Source organism: Apium graveolens, chromosome 5 (assembly GCF_009905375.1).
Source record: "Apium graveolens cultivar Ventura chromosome 5, ASM990537v1, whole genome shotgun sequence".
Taxonomy (NCBI): domain Eukaryota; kingdom Viridiplantae; phylum Streptophyta; class Magnoliopsida; order Apiales; family Apiaceae; genus Apium; species Apium graveolens.
The window spans coordinates 313,780,695-313,801,518 of record NC_133651.1 but is presented as its reverse complement, the minus strand read 5'-3'; the positions used below and the strand labels follow the sequence as shown (position 1 = coordinate 313,801,518).

The 20,824-nt window shown below is 35.5% G+C and overlaps 3 protein-coding genes across 4 annotated transcripts; 1 reads left to right on the top strand and 2 right to left on the bottom strand.

The window, feature by feature from the left end:
* LOC141661285 (uncharacterized) lies at positions 1-4,008 on the top strand. The gene is made up of 5 exons (XM_074468269.1): positions 1-15; positions 1,937-2,090; positions 2,875-3,065; positions 3,543-3,806; positions 3,934-4,008. Exons 1-5 carry the CDS (start codon positions 1-3, stop codon positions 4,006-4,008), a joined length of 699 nt encoding a protein of 232 aa, XP_074324370.1.
* Positions 4,009-6,759: 2,751 nt separating this feature from the next.
* On the bottom strand, positions 6,760-9,999 carry LOC141661284 (uncharacterized). The gene has a single exon (XM_074468268.1). The coding sequence runs from the start codon at positions 9,997-9,999 to the stop codon at positions 6,760-6,762; it is 3,240 nt and encodes a 1,079-aa protein (XP_074324369.1).
* A 2,170-nt stretch (positions 10,000-12,169) lies between these two features.
* On the bottom strand, positions 12,170-17,801 carry LOC141659431 (uncharacterized). 2 transcript variants are annotated; one of them, XM_074466292.1, is made up of 7 exons: positions 17,408-17,801; positions 16,185-16,370; positions 15,932-16,075; positions 15,350-15,466; positions 15,169-15,255; positions 13,502-13,892; positions 12,170-12,496 (listed from the first exon to the last, which is right to left on the bottom strand). In XM_074466292.1, the coding sequence occupies exons 1-6, from the start codon at positions 17,717-17,719 to the stop codon at positions 13,503-13,505; spliced, it is 1,236 nt and encodes a 411-aa protein (XP_074322393.1). In that variant the 5' UTR covers positions 17,720-17,801; the 3' UTR covers positions 12,170-12,496; position 13,502. The 2 variants fall into 2 exon arrangements, with proteins under 2 accessions (XP_074322393.1, XP_074322394.1); XM_074466293.1 differs by having other exon boundaries at positions 12,170-12,474.
* Positions 17,802-20,824: the final 3,023 nt, after the last annotated feature.

Genomic DNA, 20,824 nt, shown 5'->3' with positions numbered 1-20,824 from the left:
ATGCCGGCGAAAAAAGTATTGTTAGGAAAATTAGATGATTATTTTATATTAATTTATGTATATTTTGAAATATAATATATATAAATAATATTTTTGAGATGATTCGAGGAAATCGTATTTGCACCCGATTACTTCGGACTCCAATCAAAGTAGGGTTGAAAATGAGTACTAGGTTAAGTTATAAATTTTTAAAACGTTATTGATTTTCCATAACCTTTTCTACCAAATCTCGTTTTCAAGGGCTCTTTTCAGTTGGATTATAGTCTATAGAAATTCAATATCGATGATGAGCATGAGGAAATTAAGATTAAGAGGGTTGTTGAGCGGGCCAATAAATACAAATTATACAAATGGTATGGCTGATGTGACTATATCAAGGAGAACAAATGAGATTGCTTTATCAAGGAGAACAAATGAGATTGCTTTTCCAAGAATCTCTAATTCACCCCCTTGTTTACCCTTCTCCGGTATATTTATACTTGTTACGTCTCAATTTATTTGTCGGGTTTAACTTTTTTAAATAATTTAAGTTAAACTGACAGCTTACTTCAGTTAAAATATGTGTTACAAGCAGGGGTGTACACGGTTTAGCCAACCCGACCAATCCAAACAGAACCGACCTTATTTCGGCCGAACCAAATCGATTTTTTTCAACCCGATATATAGTTGGGTTGAAAAAATGTCAACCCCATTTAATTGGGTTGAATACGGTTTTCGATAATTTTAAACCAATTCAACCCAACCAGATTAAAATATATATGTACATGCTAATAAGTTAATCCAAAATTATGTTTAGGCCATTTACATAGATCCGTATATCTCTACTGTAAATGTAACTTATAACCTCCGTGTTCATAGTTCATTTCGTAACAACAATAGATGTTTGATTAGTGTTATATTTTTTGCATTTATGATTCATTCCAATATATAAAGCTTAAACAATATTATTAGTACTTTTGATGTCGCAAATTAGATGTTTAAAATTATTCAATGTGGAGGATTGTAATATTGTTTTGAACTATTTTCAAGTGTTTTAAACTTTAAAACCTTATGTTTTATTATAATTTTTTATATTAATTTTGTATATTTAATAAACCGATCAAACCGATCAAACCGATCCAAACCAAACCAAACCGAAGTATACAAATTGATTTGGGTTACAAATTTAAACGGTTTGGATTGAGTTGAAATTTTGAAAACCCAAATTAATTGGGTTGGGTTGCTAAATTCTCCCAAACTGCCCAACCCGATCCGTGTACACCCCAGTTACAAGTGATTTGGGACAGACGGAGCATATGGTTTGTTTTTTTACCTATTCAATTTTGGTTTCCCATGAAAATTGTGCTTCATCTGGTGAATTTTGGTTTTCAAGTTAGAGATCAATGATACTTTTTTCCCTAATTGATCATGGAGTCGAACTTTTAACCTACCTGCAAGAGTACAAGAGCTCAACTACCGCACCAACATATCGTTGACAGTATAATTACATTAGTTCAACTGGGGTATGTTGTTCTGCATTGCACTGTAGTATCTGCTTTTCATTTAAACTTTTTTCTTTTCTTCATTTGTTAGATAAGTGTTCTCTGTAATTATTATGCTGCACCTGTGAAAACTATTTTAAAGTTTTCATATTTTTCAGTGAATTGAATCTGGGATTTTCCAGTTTATGTCATTGTATCAAACCATATGTAACTTGCCTGGGAAAACTTTGATTGCTTTGTTGGTTGCGTTTATTTTTATAAAATAGTAAACTTTTCGTGACAGGAATTGCAAAATGTAAACACTATCATGACCAAGCTGAAACGAGTGTAGGATCTGAATATAAATTCCAGGGGAGCATCACAAAGAAAGATACTAACATGTATGTACTAATCATCATTTTGTGGCGTTAAAGTCTATTATGAGTCGTCTTTGTTATGCTTATCATTTTTTTTAGGTCAAGGCTGAGCAGTTGGAAGGCAAAGTTATTGGCATATATTTTCTGTCATTAACCAAAGATAGAGAGTACACAACGCTGCAAACTGAATTGTTGAAGGATATATATGACGATTTACATCCGGAAAATAATTTTGAGGTCGTTCTGGTTGCCTGTAATAATCTTGAAAATGACCACAAAGAAGAAATACCGGCCCATTGTTCTCTTCAAATTGATGCTCAGAAGCTATTTCAAAATTTATTTTCCTACATGCCATGGACTGCTATCTAGCCGTGGCAATTCGTTCGTGTCGTATACTTTCGTGTCATGTATTTTCGTGTTTCGTCTACTTTGTTTCGTGTACTTGAATGTCAAACACAAAACCAACATGTTTAGCGTTCGTGTACATTCGTGTTCGTGTACTTTCGTTTCGTGTCGTGTATGTCGTGTTAATTGAATATTAATATATATTAAGTTTAATATTAATATAAATTAAAATATAAGATTTTTAGGTAGAAAAAATATAAAATATATGAAAAATATATATTTAGATCTCAATTCTATACAATATAATGAAATCAAATAATAATTTAAAAATAAATATACATACAATTATTATAATTCTACATATATTTATAAAAAATATTAAAATTTAATTATAATATTTATTTATGTCGTATACTTCGTGTCGTGCCGTACTTGAAAGTTAAACACAAAACCAACACTAAATCTCGACCACTTTCTTGTTCGTCTACTTTCGTGTCGTGTACCAAAAATGCAAACACAAACACTAAATTTTTGTGTCGTTTCGTGTCGTGTAAGTCGTGTCGTGTCAAAAATTGTCGGAACTACTGCTATCCCATTTTCAGATGTAGCATCCAGGATACACATTCAAAGAAGCTTTGGCGTACCTGAAACATATAATTTTGAACCTATAATGTGTATTGTTGACCAAACAGGCATGGTTTTGCAATATTTGACATATTCTTGGTATATCTTGGCCGATTATGGAGCCTTGGGCTATCCTTTCAGTGACAAAAGATTAAAATTTCTTAGGACGGAAGATTATTTAGCCTCTCAGCAACCCTCACTGAAAACACTTTTGGGCTCCTCTCAACGTGATTATGTTATTTCAAACAATGGAGCTAAGGTATGATTTTACGCTCAATAACTTCGTACGAGTATATAATTAGTCTCGGACACCTAGTTATCGAGAAAAAAATATTATGTAATTAGTCGTTAGAATTTGTACATTTTTTATACATTGATGATATACATTTTAATGATGTAAAGCGAGACGTGGGCAACCACAAATGAATTTTTAGGGTTTTTAGGGTGCCAACTATTTGAGCAATTTCTAGAAAGATGCTAAATGCAAAAATGATATATTCATGTGACAAAAAAGTAAGTCAAATATATATGGAAATTTGGGGAAACTGTTGATGTTTGTTTAACGCTAAACACTTTTAATTTTCCCCACGTACATTCTTATATTAATGAATATAAGAATCTCGCAGGATTTTCCTTATATTTGAAATCATCAAAATCCGCACGTATGAAAGTAGTGCAACTTATAATCTTCATTATAATCCACTGATTTAGTTATTGCTACTACTTGTATCAACAGGTACCTATTCACACTCTTGAAGAAAAGGTTGTAGCCCTGTATTTTTATAACCCTGATTGTCCTGATTCACTGACTAAAGAACTTAAATCGGCTTATGAAGAGTTTGCCAAATTAAAGAAAATATTTGAGGTTGTGCTTGTTTATATTAGGGAGCCATGCAACAATGAAAACTGTCTGGAAGTGGAGATTGAAAAATTAAAGGGATTGAACCTGGGAAAGCTATGGAATCCAGAACATGTCTTTAAAAGGACTGATGGGTCTCAGGTAAGTTCTTTTAATTTTTTGAGTTTTTTTAAGTCTGCAAGTTATAATTCTCTTACTCAGACAAAGTTCCTTAAAAATTCTGTAAGTTGCCACTTACAGTTTCTTCACTTCTTATGTACTTGTCAAGGCGTTACGGCAAATCAAGGCACTAGTGAACTGCGTGGATGCCAAGGCACCCGCCTTGTGTCTAGGCGTCCATTAATAGGCGTTTAACTCTATAGGAATACATATTAGATGCATCTTGATTGTTTATATTACTAATATCTATACTAGTTTAAGATCAGTTATTTCATTGAATCAGACAGATTCTAAATTTGTTCATTTAATTTTATAATTTTTTTTATGAACATAATAATTCAGTTCTGACGGTATGTACAAGGTTATGAATTTTGCCACTCATGGATGAAAAACAAATAAAGTTAATTATATATTAGAAATATGTAATAGAGTACATATGAATACCTGATTCATCCGTACGCCTAGGCGCCCGTAGGGCGTGTTTGAGAAATCTATTAGATGGGCTTATTAATTTATAATGCCGCAACAACTTATCGACGAGTGTTTCTCTACCAACTTATAAGTTGAATTTATAACTTATAAGCTGATAAGTTGAATGTTAGCAATGACGTATTTTTTCTCAACTTATTTTGATTTTTTGTTTTATTTATTAACTTTAGTTTTTAAAAATATTTTTTTAAATGTTAACCTAACTTAAAATTCAAGAATGAAGATAATTATATTTAAAAATTATTTATTATAATTTATTTGAGTAAAAATATTATGACTTATAAGTAAAATTATCCAAACACTTATACAACTTATAAATATTCATCTATTTATCACTTTTAAGTCACTTATTCGATTTAAGTTATAAGTTACTTATTTTAAGATTTCCGAAACGGATATCATGTATCTTTAGAACTTTAATCTTTGCAGTTTGTAACATAGTTTCTTAACTTTTCCCTGCTTGACTAACTTGTTAAGTTTATTTCAAAGGTTCCTTAATCTCTACTTTTGGGGAAGAGAGTCATGCTTGTTCTTGATAGTTTTCATTTCTCAAAAGAAAGAACTACCAAGCCCCTCACAATGTTAAAAGAAAAGTATCTCCAAACCAAGGGTACTGACGATGAGTTTGAAGTGATCCGGATACTAATAAATAATGCGGAATCTTTAATCTATAAAGACCTTGTTGGGGATATGCCTTGGTGATATGTTTGATAAAATGTAGAATAAAAAAAACAGAACTTTGATAAAAATTAACCAATCTTCTCTCAACAATAGGGAGGAAAATTGAAGAAAATTACTCAGAGAATGAGCCAAAAGGAAGGGCCATTCTGTTAAGCAAATTTCAGGGTTTACAGAAGTGAGTCTAGAGAGAGAATTACGAACAATTGTCAATATGCCTGCCTACTCTCCCCAGCTTCTACTGCACTATGTATTCTTCTACTGAAATGCAACCTAAATTAATCTGAAATGCAATTACAAAAAAATGAAATGCAACATTGAGGTTGTTATGCATGCTCCACAGTGGTCCCCTTGTCCTTCTTTCCATTAATTTTTTCCCAGTTTCATGTCCTTCCCTTTAGTCTGACTCAACAACATGCAGACCCACACTCTCTTCTCCACGTAACGCATCAATACTCCCTCGTTCAGCAGATCCTTGACCCCAAGGATCGAAGTGAGGAAACTGCTGCATAATAACCTCAGCATCTACCCAAGTAGCTTCTTCCACTGGTCTATTACACCACATAATTAACCATTGGACCTGAGCAACATTTCTTCTTTTGATCGTCCTGATCTCTTGCACTTTCCATGGGGTTTTGACTGGTTCTTGGCTGTCTGAATCATATTTTTCAGGGAGAGATGTATCCAAACTGGTAGGTATAGGACCTTGATGCTTTTTAAGGAGGGACACATGAAAAGTAGGATGAATCTTTGATGATATTGGTAGTTGCAATGTATAAGCTACACTACCCACTTTCTTCAAGACAGGGTATGGCCCGAAATATTTGGTAGCCAATTTCTGGTGTGGACGAGATGCTACAGAGTTTTGTTTATAAGGCTGAAGCTTTAAGTAGACCCAATCACCAACTACAAAACATCTTTCGGAACGGTTCTTGTCTGCCTGTTGTTTCATTCGATTCCTGGCCTTGTGCAAATTATCCTTCAATAGTGCTAGCATCTGTTCCCTAGCTTGCAGACTCCTATCCACCGTCTCCATCAGACTAGACCCTTGGATGTAAGGGCGATGCAATGGAGGTGGATATCCATACATTACCTCGAAAGGGGTCTTCTTGATGGTCGTATGAAATGACGTATTGTACCAAAATTCAGCTAGGGGTAACCATTTCACCCAGTCTTGTGGTTTCTCATGGCACATGCAGCGAAGATACGTTTCTAAGCAGCGATTTAGCACTTTAGACTGCCCATCCGTCTGGGGATGATAGGAAGTTGACATCTTCAGCTGAACTCCTTGTAACCTCATTAATTCTTGCCAAAAAGTGCTGGTGAATACCTTATCTCGATCCGATACAATAGTTTTAGGGCATCCATGTAACTTAAAGATGTTATCTAAGAACAGTTGGGCTACATGTAGAGCAGTAAATGGATGACTAAGAGTTAAGAAGTGAGCATACTTACTCATTCGATCGATTACCACCAAAATGACCTCCTTACCTTTTGATTTGGGAAGTCCTTCGATGAAATCCATCGTTATATCATCCCATAATAATTCTGGCACCGGTAGTGGCTGTAGTAATCCTGGTAGTGCACTTGTGTCATACTTGCACTTCTGGCATGTAGAACATTTCCGTACAAACTCGAAAACCGTGTTCTTCATATTAGGCCAGTAGAATAATGTCTGAATCCTTTTCATTGTAGCATGAACACCTGAGTGACCCCCTTGACTAGACGAGTGCATCCAATTCAGAATTAACTGTAGCACTTTCTCATCCTATCCCACGACCAATTTACCTTTCCTTAACAACACTCCATCACTCCATTTGTAGTGAGGGTGTGATAATGGATTCTGCTGCACTTCTTGTATTAGTCTCCTAATGTCCGCATCATTCTGCCAATATAACTTTAATTCATCCAACAGCTGTGAATTAACAGAAGATACCGCCATAGATAATAGTTGCAACCCAGAAGTACGAGATAACGCGTCCGCTACCACATTTTCCTTCCCACTCTTGTACTCAACAGTGTAATCAAACCCAGCTAATTTGGACAACCACTTTTGCTGGAAAGGAGTAGAAAGTTTGTGCTCTAAAACATATTTTAAACTTTGTTGGTCTGTTTTAATGACAAACGGTAGACTCATTAAATAATGTTGCCATTTATTGACTGCAAAAACTACTGCCAGTAACTCCCTTTCATAAGCAGATAAAAGTGCATTTTTTGGAGAAAAAGCCTTACTCAAAAAAGCAATTGGATGACCTTCTTGCAGTAAAACTGCCCCCATCCCTTGAGCTGAAGCATCAGTTTCTACCGTAAAGGATTTACTGAAATTAGGGAGTGCCAAAACTGGTGGTCTGGCCATCTTTGACTTGAGCACTTCAAAAGCTTCCTGTGCCTTGTCATTCCACCGGAACGCGTCTTTTCTCAACAACTCTGTCAGAGGTCTACATATCTTACCATAATCTTGTATGAAGCGCCTATAGTATCCTGTTATTCCCAAAAACCCTCTCAACTGTTTGAGATTAATGGGAGTAGGCCATTCCACAATTGCTCGTATCTTATCCTGTTCAGTGTGCACCCCCTCAGCTGAAATTACGTGACCCAAGTAATGGATTTCAGATACACCAAATGAACATTTCTTCATATTTACGTGAAGCTGGTTCTCCTTCAGAATCTCCAGTACCTTCTTAACATGTGTTAGGTGTTCATTCCACGTCGAACTATAGATTAGGATATCATCGAAAAACACCAAAACTCCTTTCCTTAACATGGGCTTAAAGACATGATTCATCAACGATTGGAATGTCGAGGGTGCATTTGTTAACCCAAACAGCATTACCAAATACTCATAGTGACCAAGGTGAGTTTTAAACGCAGTCTTGAATATGTCTTGAGGTGCCATCCTGATCTGATGATATCCCGACTTTAGGTCGATTTTTGAAAAGTGCTTAGCTCCTTGAAGCTCATCCATCAACTCCTCTATGACGGGTATAGGAAATTTATCCTTGACCGTTGCCTTGTTTAAGCTCCTATAATCCGTACACAATCTCCACCCACCATCTTTCTTCTTGACCAGCACTATAGGTGCAGCAAAAGGACTATTGCTAGGCCTGATTATCCCTTGCTCTAACATCTCTTGTACCATTTCTTCTATCACGTTTTTCTGTGTGAGAGAGTACCTGTATGGTCGTAAATTAATAGCATCAGTACCCTCCTTTAAGGGTATTCTATGATCAAATTGCTCTCTTACAGGAGGTAATTCTTTAATTTCTTCAAAAACTGAGGCATATTGCTGCAACACCTCCTGCATATCTCCTTCCATTGTTACTTCACAATTATTACAACTTGCCATTATCTGGGGACTATTCCCAACTGTTATAGGAACCAATTGCAACATAGATAATTCTCCTACTGTTTGTACTAGTTTGTCCAATTTTTGAGATTTGATCGACCTTAACTTCTTTGTTGACATTCCACGAAGCTTCACCTTCTCACCTTTGTATGTAAATTGCATGGTCAGCTGCGAAAAATCCCACAAAACTGGACCAAGCTGAGACAACCATTGAATTCCTAGAACAATGTCACTACCATTGAGAGGTAATAACAGTACATCTGCCAAGAAGGAGACACCCTGCATCTTCCATGAGAAATTCTTGATAATCTTATCACACAATAACTGACCTCCATCAGCTACTCGAACACTCATAGGTGCAATCTTTTCAACAGTACAATTCAACCTCAAGGCTTTAGCTGCATCTATAAAATTATGGGTACTTCCACTATCAATAAGAATGTGTAAGTTCTTTTTGTCATGGTGACCAGTCACACGCATGGTTTGGAAAGCTGATATGCCTTCCATCGCTTCAATCGAAATCTGGGCACATTGTTTTTGTTCATCAACTGGTTCTTTTTCTTGCTCTGCAAACTCTCCTCCATCCATATCATCCTCGACCTCAATGTGGAAAAACTGAGATTTCTTGCCTTTACACTTATGACCCGGGACATATTTCTCATCACACCAAAAGCATAAATTTTTAGCTCGCTTTTCAGATAACTCTTCGGGGGTTAAAGTACGTCTATTGTTGTAGGTGGGTGAGGGAAGGGCCAGAATGGGTTTATTTGGATAAGTGGAAGATGGTTGATGAGTGGAAGTGTATTGAGAAAAAGGTTTACTCGTAGGAGTAGGTAATAAAGGAGTTTTGTTATTACCTTTGGGTTGTCTCGCTTTAATCGAAGCTTCCTGTAACTTGGCTAGGCAAAGAGCCTGTTGAATAGAGGTGGGTGTGAACATTCGTACAGATAGCTGAATCTCCTCCTTTAGGCCCCCCAAATAACAACTGAGTAAATAAGCTTTTGAGAGTTTTAGTCTCCTACTAAGGGCATCAAAGTGATCATGGTATTCTTGTACAGAGCCTTGCTGTTTAAGAGCTTTTAAATCAGACATGGGATCATCGAATAACTCACCAAATCGAACATTAATAGCTTCAGTATATTGACTCCATGTGGGAACAACATCATTTAATCTTTGCATATATGTTTGATGCCACAATAAAGCCTTACCCTCTAGGTGTATAGCAGCTAGCCTCACTTTTTGTGAATCAGTGGTGTCATCCAATTGAAAAAATTGGTTACATTTAAATAACCAAGATCTCAGATCTGTCCCATCAAATTTTGGAAAATCCACCCTAGTCATTCTAGCTGCATAAGATACCCCTTTACTCCCCCTATCTTCATGACCCGTACTCCCACTATTAGTCTCATGACCATTAAAGCCGCTGTCACTCGAGATTAATTTAGACACTTGGGTAGACAAGCCTAATACTAGCTCATTTAACTCGGCAATGGATTTGGCATTCTGCTCTATATTTACATTATTATTGTTGCAAGTCTGAATCAAAGTCTGATTCTGGGCCTCAAACAAAGCACGAAGATTTACCTCGATTTTGCTGAGATCTGTTCTTGATGCCTCGCTTTCATCCTCAGATGTGCCACTCCGTGTTCGATTTGGAGCCATAGTGTCCAAGGTTAGGTTGGCTCTGATACCAGTGATATGTTTGATAAAATGTAGAATAAAAAAAACAGAACTTTGATAAAAATTAACCAATCTTCTCTCAACAATAGGGAGGAAAATTGAAGAAAATTACTCAGAGAATGAGCCAAAAGGAAGGGCCATTCTGTTAAGCAAATTTCAGGGTTTACAGAAGTGAGTCTAGAGAGAGAATTACGAACAATTGTCAATATGCCTGCCTACTCTCCCCAGCTTCTACTGCACTATGTATTCTTCTACTGAAATGCAACCTAAATTAATCTGAAATGCAATTACAAAAAAATGAAATGCAACATTGAGGTTGTTATGCATGCTCCACAGTGGTCCCCTTGTCCTTCTTTCCATTAATTTTTTCCCAGTTTCATGTCCTTCCCTTTAGTCTGACTCAACAACATGCAGACCCACACTCTCTTCTCCACGTAACGCATCACTTGGTTGGTATCACCTGCAAGCGAGTTGTTATATGATTTAGGCTCTTCCAATTTTTGGCATGGTTTCCGTAATTATTTTCTACTCGGTTATTATCTTCCAATCTTGGCCTTCGATATGGATGGGAGGCTTGTCAGAAAAACGCTAGATGCTGAATTTGAGGATATGAAATTTCCCTTTCACTCTGGTGTTTTAGATCAGAGTACGTTGTCTATCTTAAATACTCCGCGAAGCGAGTAATTGTGTCAGGAGGACTACAACAGCTACAGCGATGCCGATGGTTTCTTCCGGTATAGGGGACGAATCTACGGATAGGCAGACCTCTACTCAAACTTGACAACTCTAAAGGTTCGAGAACACTGTTATGTATCAGGTTTTATTTTAATAAACGAAGAGGAATCCATTAAGTTATAAACATTTCTTGATGAACAACTTGCAATTGAACCAGAAGGCTCCATTGTCATTTCTATACAAGGTATGTGTGTTGACTTGTTCCAGCTTGTTCTACTAGTGAGTCCATGTCCATCGTTAACGTTAATATGAGACTCAACTAAGAGTTTATGTTCTGTGCAATTATCTACCTTGACAACAGCATTCTAGGACAATGATGAAGACGATAACGATAACTTGTGCTCAGCTTCCTCGATGAAACGCATTGCAATTACCTTTTGTGTGTTGCTGTCCATATTGATCATATCTTGTAAGGCAATTTTCAAGATAGGCACAACTTCAATGCTCAACTTGGGGCACAATGTTGTGCCGCCAATTTGTAGTTCTGCCATTTGTGCAAGTCAATCGATAATGCTAAGTTGACTAAAAAGCTATAAATCATGGGATAATCACCTTAAAGTTATGCCTCGTATACCACCATCTTTGCAATGAAAGAGATCCCCTGCATTGGTTGGATCACAGATCGACAAACTAAAGAATAGAAGCTATAGCATAGTACCACCTGAACAAAGTAAATTGCGGTAAACTATCTACATCAACTTTGAAAAAGAAATGCTGGATATAGCTATTGCAGTGCAATTTATTATTACTGAGCATTATACTATACTTGTGGTCTGTGCAGGTGGGTGACTGTTATTTACTGATATGATCAGTCTGTTTTGACCACGTTTACTTTACTTAGTAGCGGTGTTCTTTGACATACCAAGCTACTAAGTAAACATGGTGAAAACAGACTGATCAATTGATACCTAGTTCTGACTTGTGAGTGATGCTTGATCCTTGATTAAGAAGGCAGGTTGCATTTCAGACACAGACAGACAGCAGATGCAAGTAATGCAAAGGGGCTTTTCAACTACTCAGCCAATTCAAATGGTATATTAAGAATACACTGCCACTCCGACTTAATAAAATGAGTATAAAAATGAGACCTGGAGTTCTCTTCGCAACATTATAGTGCTGAGATCAAGCTAGCTACCTATCTAACAAGTAACAACACTGAAGTAGTCATAAACAAGAATTGGCGAGCAGCTTAATGGAGCATGGATACCCCATTTCAGAAGAGTAAATTCATAGCCAGCTCATACTTTATAGCCAACAATTTGATGCAGATGCTTGTATATATGTTACTTAACCAGACAACTGCAGCTATAATAAAGTTACAAAATGTGTTTAAAAGATTGCCATATTAAGTGTTTATAAGCAATTTATTAGAATTCCCAAATAGACAGACTAGTTTCTGCTTGGGCAAAAGGTCATCTACATATTCAATTTCTTTCAGGTTAACAACTTTTTAAAGCATTAAAGATCCACTTAAGCGTTCAAACTAGAAGAATAAGCTCAAGAAAATCAGCAATTGCTTTGTTTCCCATAACCTTTCTAAGAACAGTGATAACATGTTTAAATAAGTTACATGAATTAATCAAAGTTTGTACCTAAATGTAATCAACTTTCCTGCAACAACTCCAGAAGAACTCCAGCAGCTTCAATATAATATGGCTTCTGCATTAGAACTCTTCTACGGACCATATATCTTGCAACAACCGAAGGTACAAAGCTTCCAATCTATTTGGTTAATGAGTTAAAACTACACATGAATCCCAGAATAATCGGAAGTTAGCATAGAATAAATATTACATAGAATTCAAATACCAAGTACAGCACTAATCAACCAGACTCTAGACCCCCAGTTACTGATTTCTTTATAAGAAACCACCAAGAAAGCAAAACCTAAATGCACAACTGTGCACATGTAGGATGATGGGACACTGCATGAGTTTCATTAATGTATCCAGAGCGGTCTGGAACTCACCAAAATTACGCGTTTGCTTGTGTAATTCATAAGCAATCTGTGTTTGATATTATAAAGACAGTTGAAGTAGTAGCAAAAGTAGCATATAGTTTGCTACTGCTATTGCTTATAACTTCGAAAAATGAACATAAAAAGGATAATAATAGTAATATAGTGATAAAAAGGAATAAAAATACTATGGAGTAATGAAGCTCTAAAATACTACATAATCGAAATAATGGTAATAAATTGTTCCAAAATAAGTCTATTTTTCATGAAGAACATTTAACCAAGCTGGTCAAAACATATTGTGCTTGTTAACTAGCCTACAAGCAATATTCAACTTTTCTTATTAACTGCATATAAGCAACTTTAAACACCCTCTTAATAGCTTGTTCAGTTCTGGTAGCATACGGATCCTACATTCCTACTGAAGCATAAAAACATAAAAATATGAGAAATGTTAGGTTTCCCAAATTTTTTCCTCAAAAAATTTCCCAAATGCTGATGTGTCACGTTGTATATAGCAACTTACCTAATAATAATATGGGACCCCGCGTGCATAAATATGCGCTCACAAATCAAAAACCGCCATGTATATGCCACATCATTTAGTAAAAAAATTGGGAAAAATATTCGGGGAACCTAACACTGCTCTAAAAATATTGTAATGCAATTTGAAGTATGAAAATGAGAAATATATTGCCATACCATTTAGCACACAGAAAAAGTGTATTCTTAAAATGGGAGGACTAGAGTAGTTATTTTATTAAATTGCTGAGTTAAGAGTACAACACTTACATCACTTCTTTAAGATGGCATCTTTGGACCTGGTCGGCCTTCTCAATCTTGACAAGGATTCTGCATCAGATTTCTCTTTCCGTGATTTTTCTTTGAGAGGACTTGCTGGTGGAGAAGTTTGACGTTGATTGATCAATTTGTCTACAATGTTTGAACTTTTGGCATTTCTTGTTTTTTGATCTCCCACCAAAGAGCATTTCCAATCCTGAACCATGATCTTCTCACTATTTCCGTTAGGTGCTTGAGAACTGGTCCTAGGGGAACGATCCGTATCGGAAGATGATGGACTAGTTGCACTATCCACATCACATACAGAGTTATCTGCCATGGCCTGTAGTTGCTTTGAGCTTGAAAACGAAGATGGTCTACGAAGTCGAGTTAGATAGGACACCTGTTTTAGTGTTTTTATTACATTGACACAAACATACTCAGAGGCAAGTAATAGACAAACTTTATACAAAATCATGGAAGTTTCTTCATGACAATGCTCACAATAGAAACTGTGACAGACATGTATACAATTATAGCTCATTGTTTTATAAATTTTGGATGATGTGACACGATTCTGTACATAATTCATATAAATCAGTCTTCCAGAAAACTCGTTGCTAAGATTGAATGAATGATCTGCATCTTGATAATCTATAACCAGTAGCTTCATTTGGCTCTTCTCTCAAATAAGTTTTTTTCTGAAGGATCATGATTTGTGTATACATTATTTGCTTATTTAAAACCATATTTCTAAAAATCCAACAACTGTAGCATTACAATCAAACCACTTCCACTTCAGTGCTTCAACTGTCCTAAATACAGTATAGTATTAGAGTATATAATGTGTGGAAAGTTGTTCTGATTCTGTTAACTCAAATTGGTTGCCAGACTTGATTCATATGGAAATTTTATTAGCAATCATTTTCGTTACAGCACTAATCTGGTGTCAATTTAAAGGTCATTTTCTATTTAAAACCCTACTTATCGATGCCCTTTTATTTCTTATATTGCCTTGTTATCACAATTTTGTACATTCAAGCCTAAAATTTCCAGCATCATAAACTGTGCTAATAAAGCTCTTTTTAGTTGATATTTATACTTAAACTATGTGATTGAGTTAAGCTGTGAAGTTAAGTGTTATAGTGGTTTCAAGTTTATTTGGGGGACTTTTCATATTGATTTCTTCTAATAAAGGTCAAGAAAATCCAAAGGTGACACAGATGAACTAGGAAAAATACTTTCGAGTGCGGAAATAAACAAATAGTCCGTATGAAAATTAAAAAAAGCGCAAGATATTTAAGAAACTATCATGTTCATTACTAATATCAAATATGAAGATTACAACGATTCTCTAATTTGCAATGCTCTCTAAACAACTAAACTCTACTTGCCTCCTTTTAAAATCATCAAGGAAGAAAATATTTAACTTCTCTCTCCAATTTCGATTTTTTTAAATTATCCAAGTCCTTAATTGATAATTCAGGAACTCAAACATATTAAGCTCGAAATACATTAGTAAACTCACAATGTAATTGCTAACGCTAAGATGACATGATAAAATGCTTGAACTTTGAAGTCTCAAAAATAAAGGGAAAAGTTTTAAAGATTCAGATTCAAAACAGATGTACTAAATGTTGGGTCTCATTGTAGTTTGATGTAAAGCATAATAATAATACCTTCTGTTCAAGAACCGCCATTTCTTTCTTGAGCTTTGTAATTGCACTTTTCTTCTTACGAATGATTCCTTCCAATTCCGCGATCCTCTTTAAGAAATATATGAATAGTACGAATTGAATAAATGGATGTATAATTAATAATTCTTCTATAGAAGGTCAAAAATAGTTAAAAGAATAGCACCTTCGAACTAATAACTTCCGATGAGTGAAGATTCACAGACAGCTCTTTTATGGTGGTATCCTTTTCTTCACATTCCATCCGTAGGTTGTAGATATCTTGCTCACTGTCTAACTGTAGCTGTTCATTTATAAGCTTTGTCAGTCACAGAAGAACTTGGTAACGATATACATGTGTTACTTTTCTTTTAAATAGTTTAGTGCGATTACTACTACAACCAGCAGAAGCTTCTACAAAAATTGTTATCAAAATATATGCTTCTGGAAACGACTAGATTATACTTTATTTTGGATTGGCTTTATGCTACAACGTACAATTCCAAGTGGAAATTCCGAAGTTTGAATTTTAGAGGAGTGTATAACGCTAATAGTTCATAGAATAATTCTGAGTTGGGTTCATGCTACATTGCTACTGAAAGGAGAGAAGAATCCGTGCAAAGAACATAAATTAACAAACTGATATGTTTATCCGTTAATAATATGTAGGGTTAAAAATAACAAGGCTACAAAACTCGAATTAATTTTGAACAAAGCGACAAATAAACATGATACTCTATAAGTTGCAACTTTGAACAATATTTACTACCTGAATATCTACAGAGGAAACGACACTAGGAGCCCAATCAGAGATATTAGACATACGGCGATCCTCTGATGTCAAAACATTCATGGAAGGCAACTGAAAGTTAAATGTGTCCTCACAGTTGGATTCTTCAATGACAGCATTACCCTGAAAACCAAGAGAGGTTAGCTTCTAGATCTATAATTTGCAAAATGTTCAATCAAAACTATTGAGATCAGAAGTACAAACTGAATTCATCTTGAAGATAATTTTTTACCATGGGATCATTTGACGAGAACTGATGATAAACACAAGACTGACAACCACAACCAACAGATCTGGTATTCCCGGAGAAAGAATCATCATACTGTCCATCTGCATTCATGTCTGGCTGATCTTTGAAATAATTCACCTGTTCACAAAGATTGTCTAGCTCCTCTTGCATCGCTGTAAGCACCAGATCCTGCAATTTATTAACAAAATTCAAGACCCTGACAGCCTCAGTCTTCGACACACTGTTATTAATTATGACTAGTAACTTTTAAAACTTAGATATAAAGTAAAAAAACAACAAGATACAATCTATCTTATAGCACAAGCCTGGACATAGAAAATAATAAGAACAACTCTATTTTTGTATAGAAATCCCAGAATATGGTTTAACATAAGTAATCTAATTTCATTTTTTAAGATTACTCGAGTTCTACTGTTAAAAAAGGTGTTCAACAATTTCAGCACAAATTGAAGGCAATATGCCAAAAACGGCAACATCTGAATCCATTTTTGCACCCTATAACACATTTCAAATGTTAAACAACGAAACACAACACAATATTGTGTCTGTTTACTTTAATTGAAAGAGTTAACAAGCGTGATCATTCTTCAAATGGTTTATGTTGAATTTTATTTTTTTACCATGTTAGACAATTTGTACTTGCATATTTGCATTTCAGGAAGCAAAAATATACACTTAAGTCATTTAAATCAAAATGGTGTTTCAAATTAGTATTGTTAGTCCTTACTCATCATTTATATCATGCCTAAATTAAATTCTGAACAGGGATGTAAAAAAAAATCAGAAACTAAAAACAAAACAAACCAATTAGCCCCCTATCAGTAAATCAGAAGCCTGAACTTATAGCAAAAGACACGTACAAGTGCTCGCGCTCTGGTGAGAACAGTTTTCGAATATATTCAACAATTTTAAAATTCCGCATAACAATGTATATCCGAAAAGTGAACAACATTTGCATAATAATTAGTTCCACACCAAAAAAAAATTTGTTCTAGCGCGACTAAATATCAGTGTTCTAAAAAGGTAAATATATTAAATATTATTAAAATATTTAAATATATCCAATTTTTGCTCAGATTAATCCCTCTCATTAATCCAAGATTTACCGATTAATCTCTAATCGGTACCAAAACCGATTAGTACCGATTACTGATTTTTACAACCATACTAAATATACTTAAAATAAAAATGCGAAAAAAACTAACTCTCAGCTGAACTGATTCCTGGAGCTCAGAAACGAGCTTATTCTTTTCCACGTGTGCAGCAGCTGCGTGGACAAGAACAATGGGGCCCAACAGCTCCCATTCCACGCCAGCATTTTTGTGTTTAGCTGAGCTGCATTTTTCGAGTCGAGTTGAGACCGAACCCAGCTGTTTCATGGCTCTAACTGGCTCAGTAGAGGGGATAAAATTGGTCGAAAGGCGGCGCGGAGTTGGACAGAATGTGGATGTGATGGAGAACGAAGCCGGCGCTGGTGAAGCCGAACCGGAGCGGGCTTCACCGGCGTCGGAGTTCATTTGTAGAGATTGTGTTTTTGGATCAAAACGATACGGATATCTATAGTTTTTTATAATTTTATTTGAATTCAAATTTTTGAGATTTTTTAATATTGCATTGTACATTTGTACTCCCTTTGGCTTGTTTTTTATATTTGTTAGAGTAAAATGCACATTGTGTACCTGTTGTTTCCACATTGTGCACTATGTGTACCTGTAGTTCAATATTTAGCGATGTGTGTATCTGTGGTTACTAGATTCTAGCAGTTAGTGTACTTCCGTTAGTTTGAGTTTAACAGAGTTAAAGTACAGCTAGTACAACTGGAATGGAGGGGCATCTCTGTCTTTTGGTACCCTTAACGGCTATATTGCTGTTTGGTGGTCTATAAACATAACAAAGGGGTGTTTTTGTTAAAGAGGTGGCTGCAAATTAAGATAAGTGTGAGCTGTGTTTATAGTAGAAGGGGTTGCAAAGGGGCTGGAATGGGGGAATATTGCAATTGTCAAATGGTGGTGGTTGAACGGACTGCTTGGACGGAGAGAAATGCTGGGAGAAGGTTTGTGAGCTGTGTTTATAGTAGAAGGGGTTGCAAATATTTCCGATGGGTTGATGGTCCGATTTGCGATCGTGGGCGTGAAGTGATACGTGGCTTGCTCAGAAGAATAGAGAACGAAGAAGAAGAGAAAGAAAAGATGAAGATAGTCCAGCATAATGGTGCCTCAATTGAAGCATATGTGCCCAGACAAATTAGTGTGTTTATGAAATTTATTTTTGTCTTTGTTGTTATAATAGTCTACAATTTATCCGGAAAGAATTGTGTTTGTAATGTTTAATTCACAATGTAGCTCGTATGAGCATTGTTAAGTTAATGAATTGCATTGTGTTTGTTGCACTTTTGATTTTTAAGAAGAAAACAGTAGTAGATAGATCATTCAATAATCCAGCATTACAATAAGAAATGGTGCATAGAAATGATACATAGAATTGAAAGCAGCACCATTAGAGACATGCAAATGACACAGGAAAATGAAAATTAAACATAGCATAAGTAGCTAAATTAAGCAATATCAGCAGCAAGAACAGAGGCCATGAAACCAGGGGCATTGGCAAGCTCCTCCACTCCACTGTAACACCCCCAGATCCGGGGTCGGAGATCCGGGTCGTCACGGTCTTTCTTTCCACAATATCACTTCACTTAATTAATAATAATAACCTTATGTTGTGACCCCACACTAACACACACCACAACCCGTTATAGTCTCAGAGATGAAATTTAAATAAGTACAAGTCTTTGAATCCACAATTTAAAAGTTATTACAACCCAAAATGATTACTTGATAAATTTACAGTTAATTGCCATTATCTGCCACAAGTTATAATTATACATAATTTGATTCTCAAAAATAGAATGCCTGATCTACCAATAGATCTACCTCTGCAGCTATAGCAGCCACAACATCATCGGGAAGACGCGGGACGCTTCCCACGCGCTTGTGCTGGGTCTGCTGGAGTCTGGCCATCTTTCCTAACTGTTGTTGTGTGATGAAGAAATAAAGCAAGAGTGAGCCTTACAGCTCGCAAGATAATATGTAGTGATAACAATAATATAAGTATCTAAATGGATACTTACTAGAATCTTTTATCATGAGTAAGATAATTACTTACTAGATATAAGTAAAAACAAGGGATGAAGTTACCAAATACTTCACTATACTTATATCATTTATAAAGCTACTTGAACTACCACTGTTCAAAGTATAATGAGCTTTCAACAGTTCATCACATAGATGAGACTACAAGACAAGATTTGAATAGATTAAATCTTTAAAATATCATCAAAATAAAATGAAGTTACGAGATACTTCATTTGATGCAAACATCATTTTGAAAACTTGACCCTGCCAACACTCAACAATCGCCCAACCGTAGCCTTTCTATCGAAATGCTTTGGGTAGTGTTGCAGAAATATCCAATTGGATGATGAACTCATTACGGGAGTTTGCCGCGCCAGGAAGACCACTTACGATGATCAGTCGTAGTAGTGCAACCCCACCATTTTCTACATGTAGAGGAGAACCTGTCGGATTTACTTGTCAACCGAACACTGAACTCCTAAGGAATGGACCGCCTTAGCGGAACTTTCAGGCCATTTGGGCCAATATAATAAGGCTGGGCCGGCGCCACTCGACCACTTACGCCACTCCTAGTTCAGATGAAATCCATGACTCTGAAACGTAAAGCTCGTTCCCCCTTTCCCCAAGTAGAAACTTGTTGATACGGCTCCACCAAGAAGTCGTATCTAGTTGGAAAGGAGAACTCACCGATATTTCCCAGGCGATGCCTGTTAATGGATTAACTTGTTCCAAGAATTTTACTTCCTGAGTGTTGGGTAAGTAATCGATTCATTTAACAAAACAGCAACCTTGTTGCGAATATAAAACACACCACAGAGCCGGATCCCTCAGGTTTTGAGCGAGTATTTAAATCCCCTTCGAAAGGAGGATCTTAAATATAAAAATGAGTTTTGGGATCCGCTCTAACTTTTAAAAATCATTTTGAAGACTCGCAAAACATTTTTAAGAATGTTTGGAGTGATGCTGATTTAACAAAATAAATCAGTCCCAATATATTAGAAAATATCTGAATATTATTATTTAAATAATATTTCCATAAAGAATAATCTTTATAAAAATAATTGAAGTAGAAGTTTTGAAACTTATACTTGAAATGAATATTAAATATCCAAAGATATACCTATACGAAAGTACTATCTTTATTTGAATAATCAAAAGTGAGTTTGATTATCGACACCTTATTCTTTAATAAAATAAAGAATATATCTCAGCAAATAATCGGAGTCATAGATCCTCAAATGAATATTCAAATAACATTCATTAAATAATATAAACTGAGTCATAAGCCCTCGAATGAATATTCAAATAATATTTAATAAATAATATAAAAGAGTCATAAGCCCTCGAATGAATATTCAAATAATATTCAGATAAATAAATAAAAGGGTCATAAGCCCTCGAATGAATATTCAAATAATATTCAGATAAATAAATAAAAGGAGTCATAAATCCCCGAATGAATATTCAAAATAATATTCAATAAATAATATA

Bases quoted from the DNA above. Each gene is read 5' to 3' on its own strand.
- LOC141661285 (XM_074468269.1), top strand. The intron at 2,091-2,874 runs GTAATAATCTTG...TTGACCAAACAG, and splicing joins TGAGGTCGTTCTGGTTGCCT to GCATGGTTTTGCAATATTTG. The intron at 3,807-3,933 runs GTAAGTTCTTTT...GTACTTGTCAAG, and splicing joins AAAGGACTGATGGGTCTCAG to GCGTTACGGCAAATCAAGGC.
- LOC141661284 (XM_074468268.1), bottom strand. From the start codon at position 9,999: ATGGCTCCAAATCGAACACGGAGTGGCACATCTGAGGATGAAAGCGAG.
- LOC141659431 (XM_074466292.1), bottom strand. From the start codon at position 17,719: ATGAACTCCGACGCCGGTGAAGCCCGCTCCGGTTCGGCTTCACCAGCG. The intron at 15,256-15,349 runs GTGCTATTCTTT...TATTTCTTAAAG, and splicing joins CGGAAGTTATTAGTTCGAAG to AGGATCGCGGAATTGGAAGG. The intron at 13,893-15,168 runs GTATTATTATTA...ACACTAAAACAG, and splicing joins TGGCGGTTCTTGAACAGAAG to GTGTCCTATCTAACTCGACT.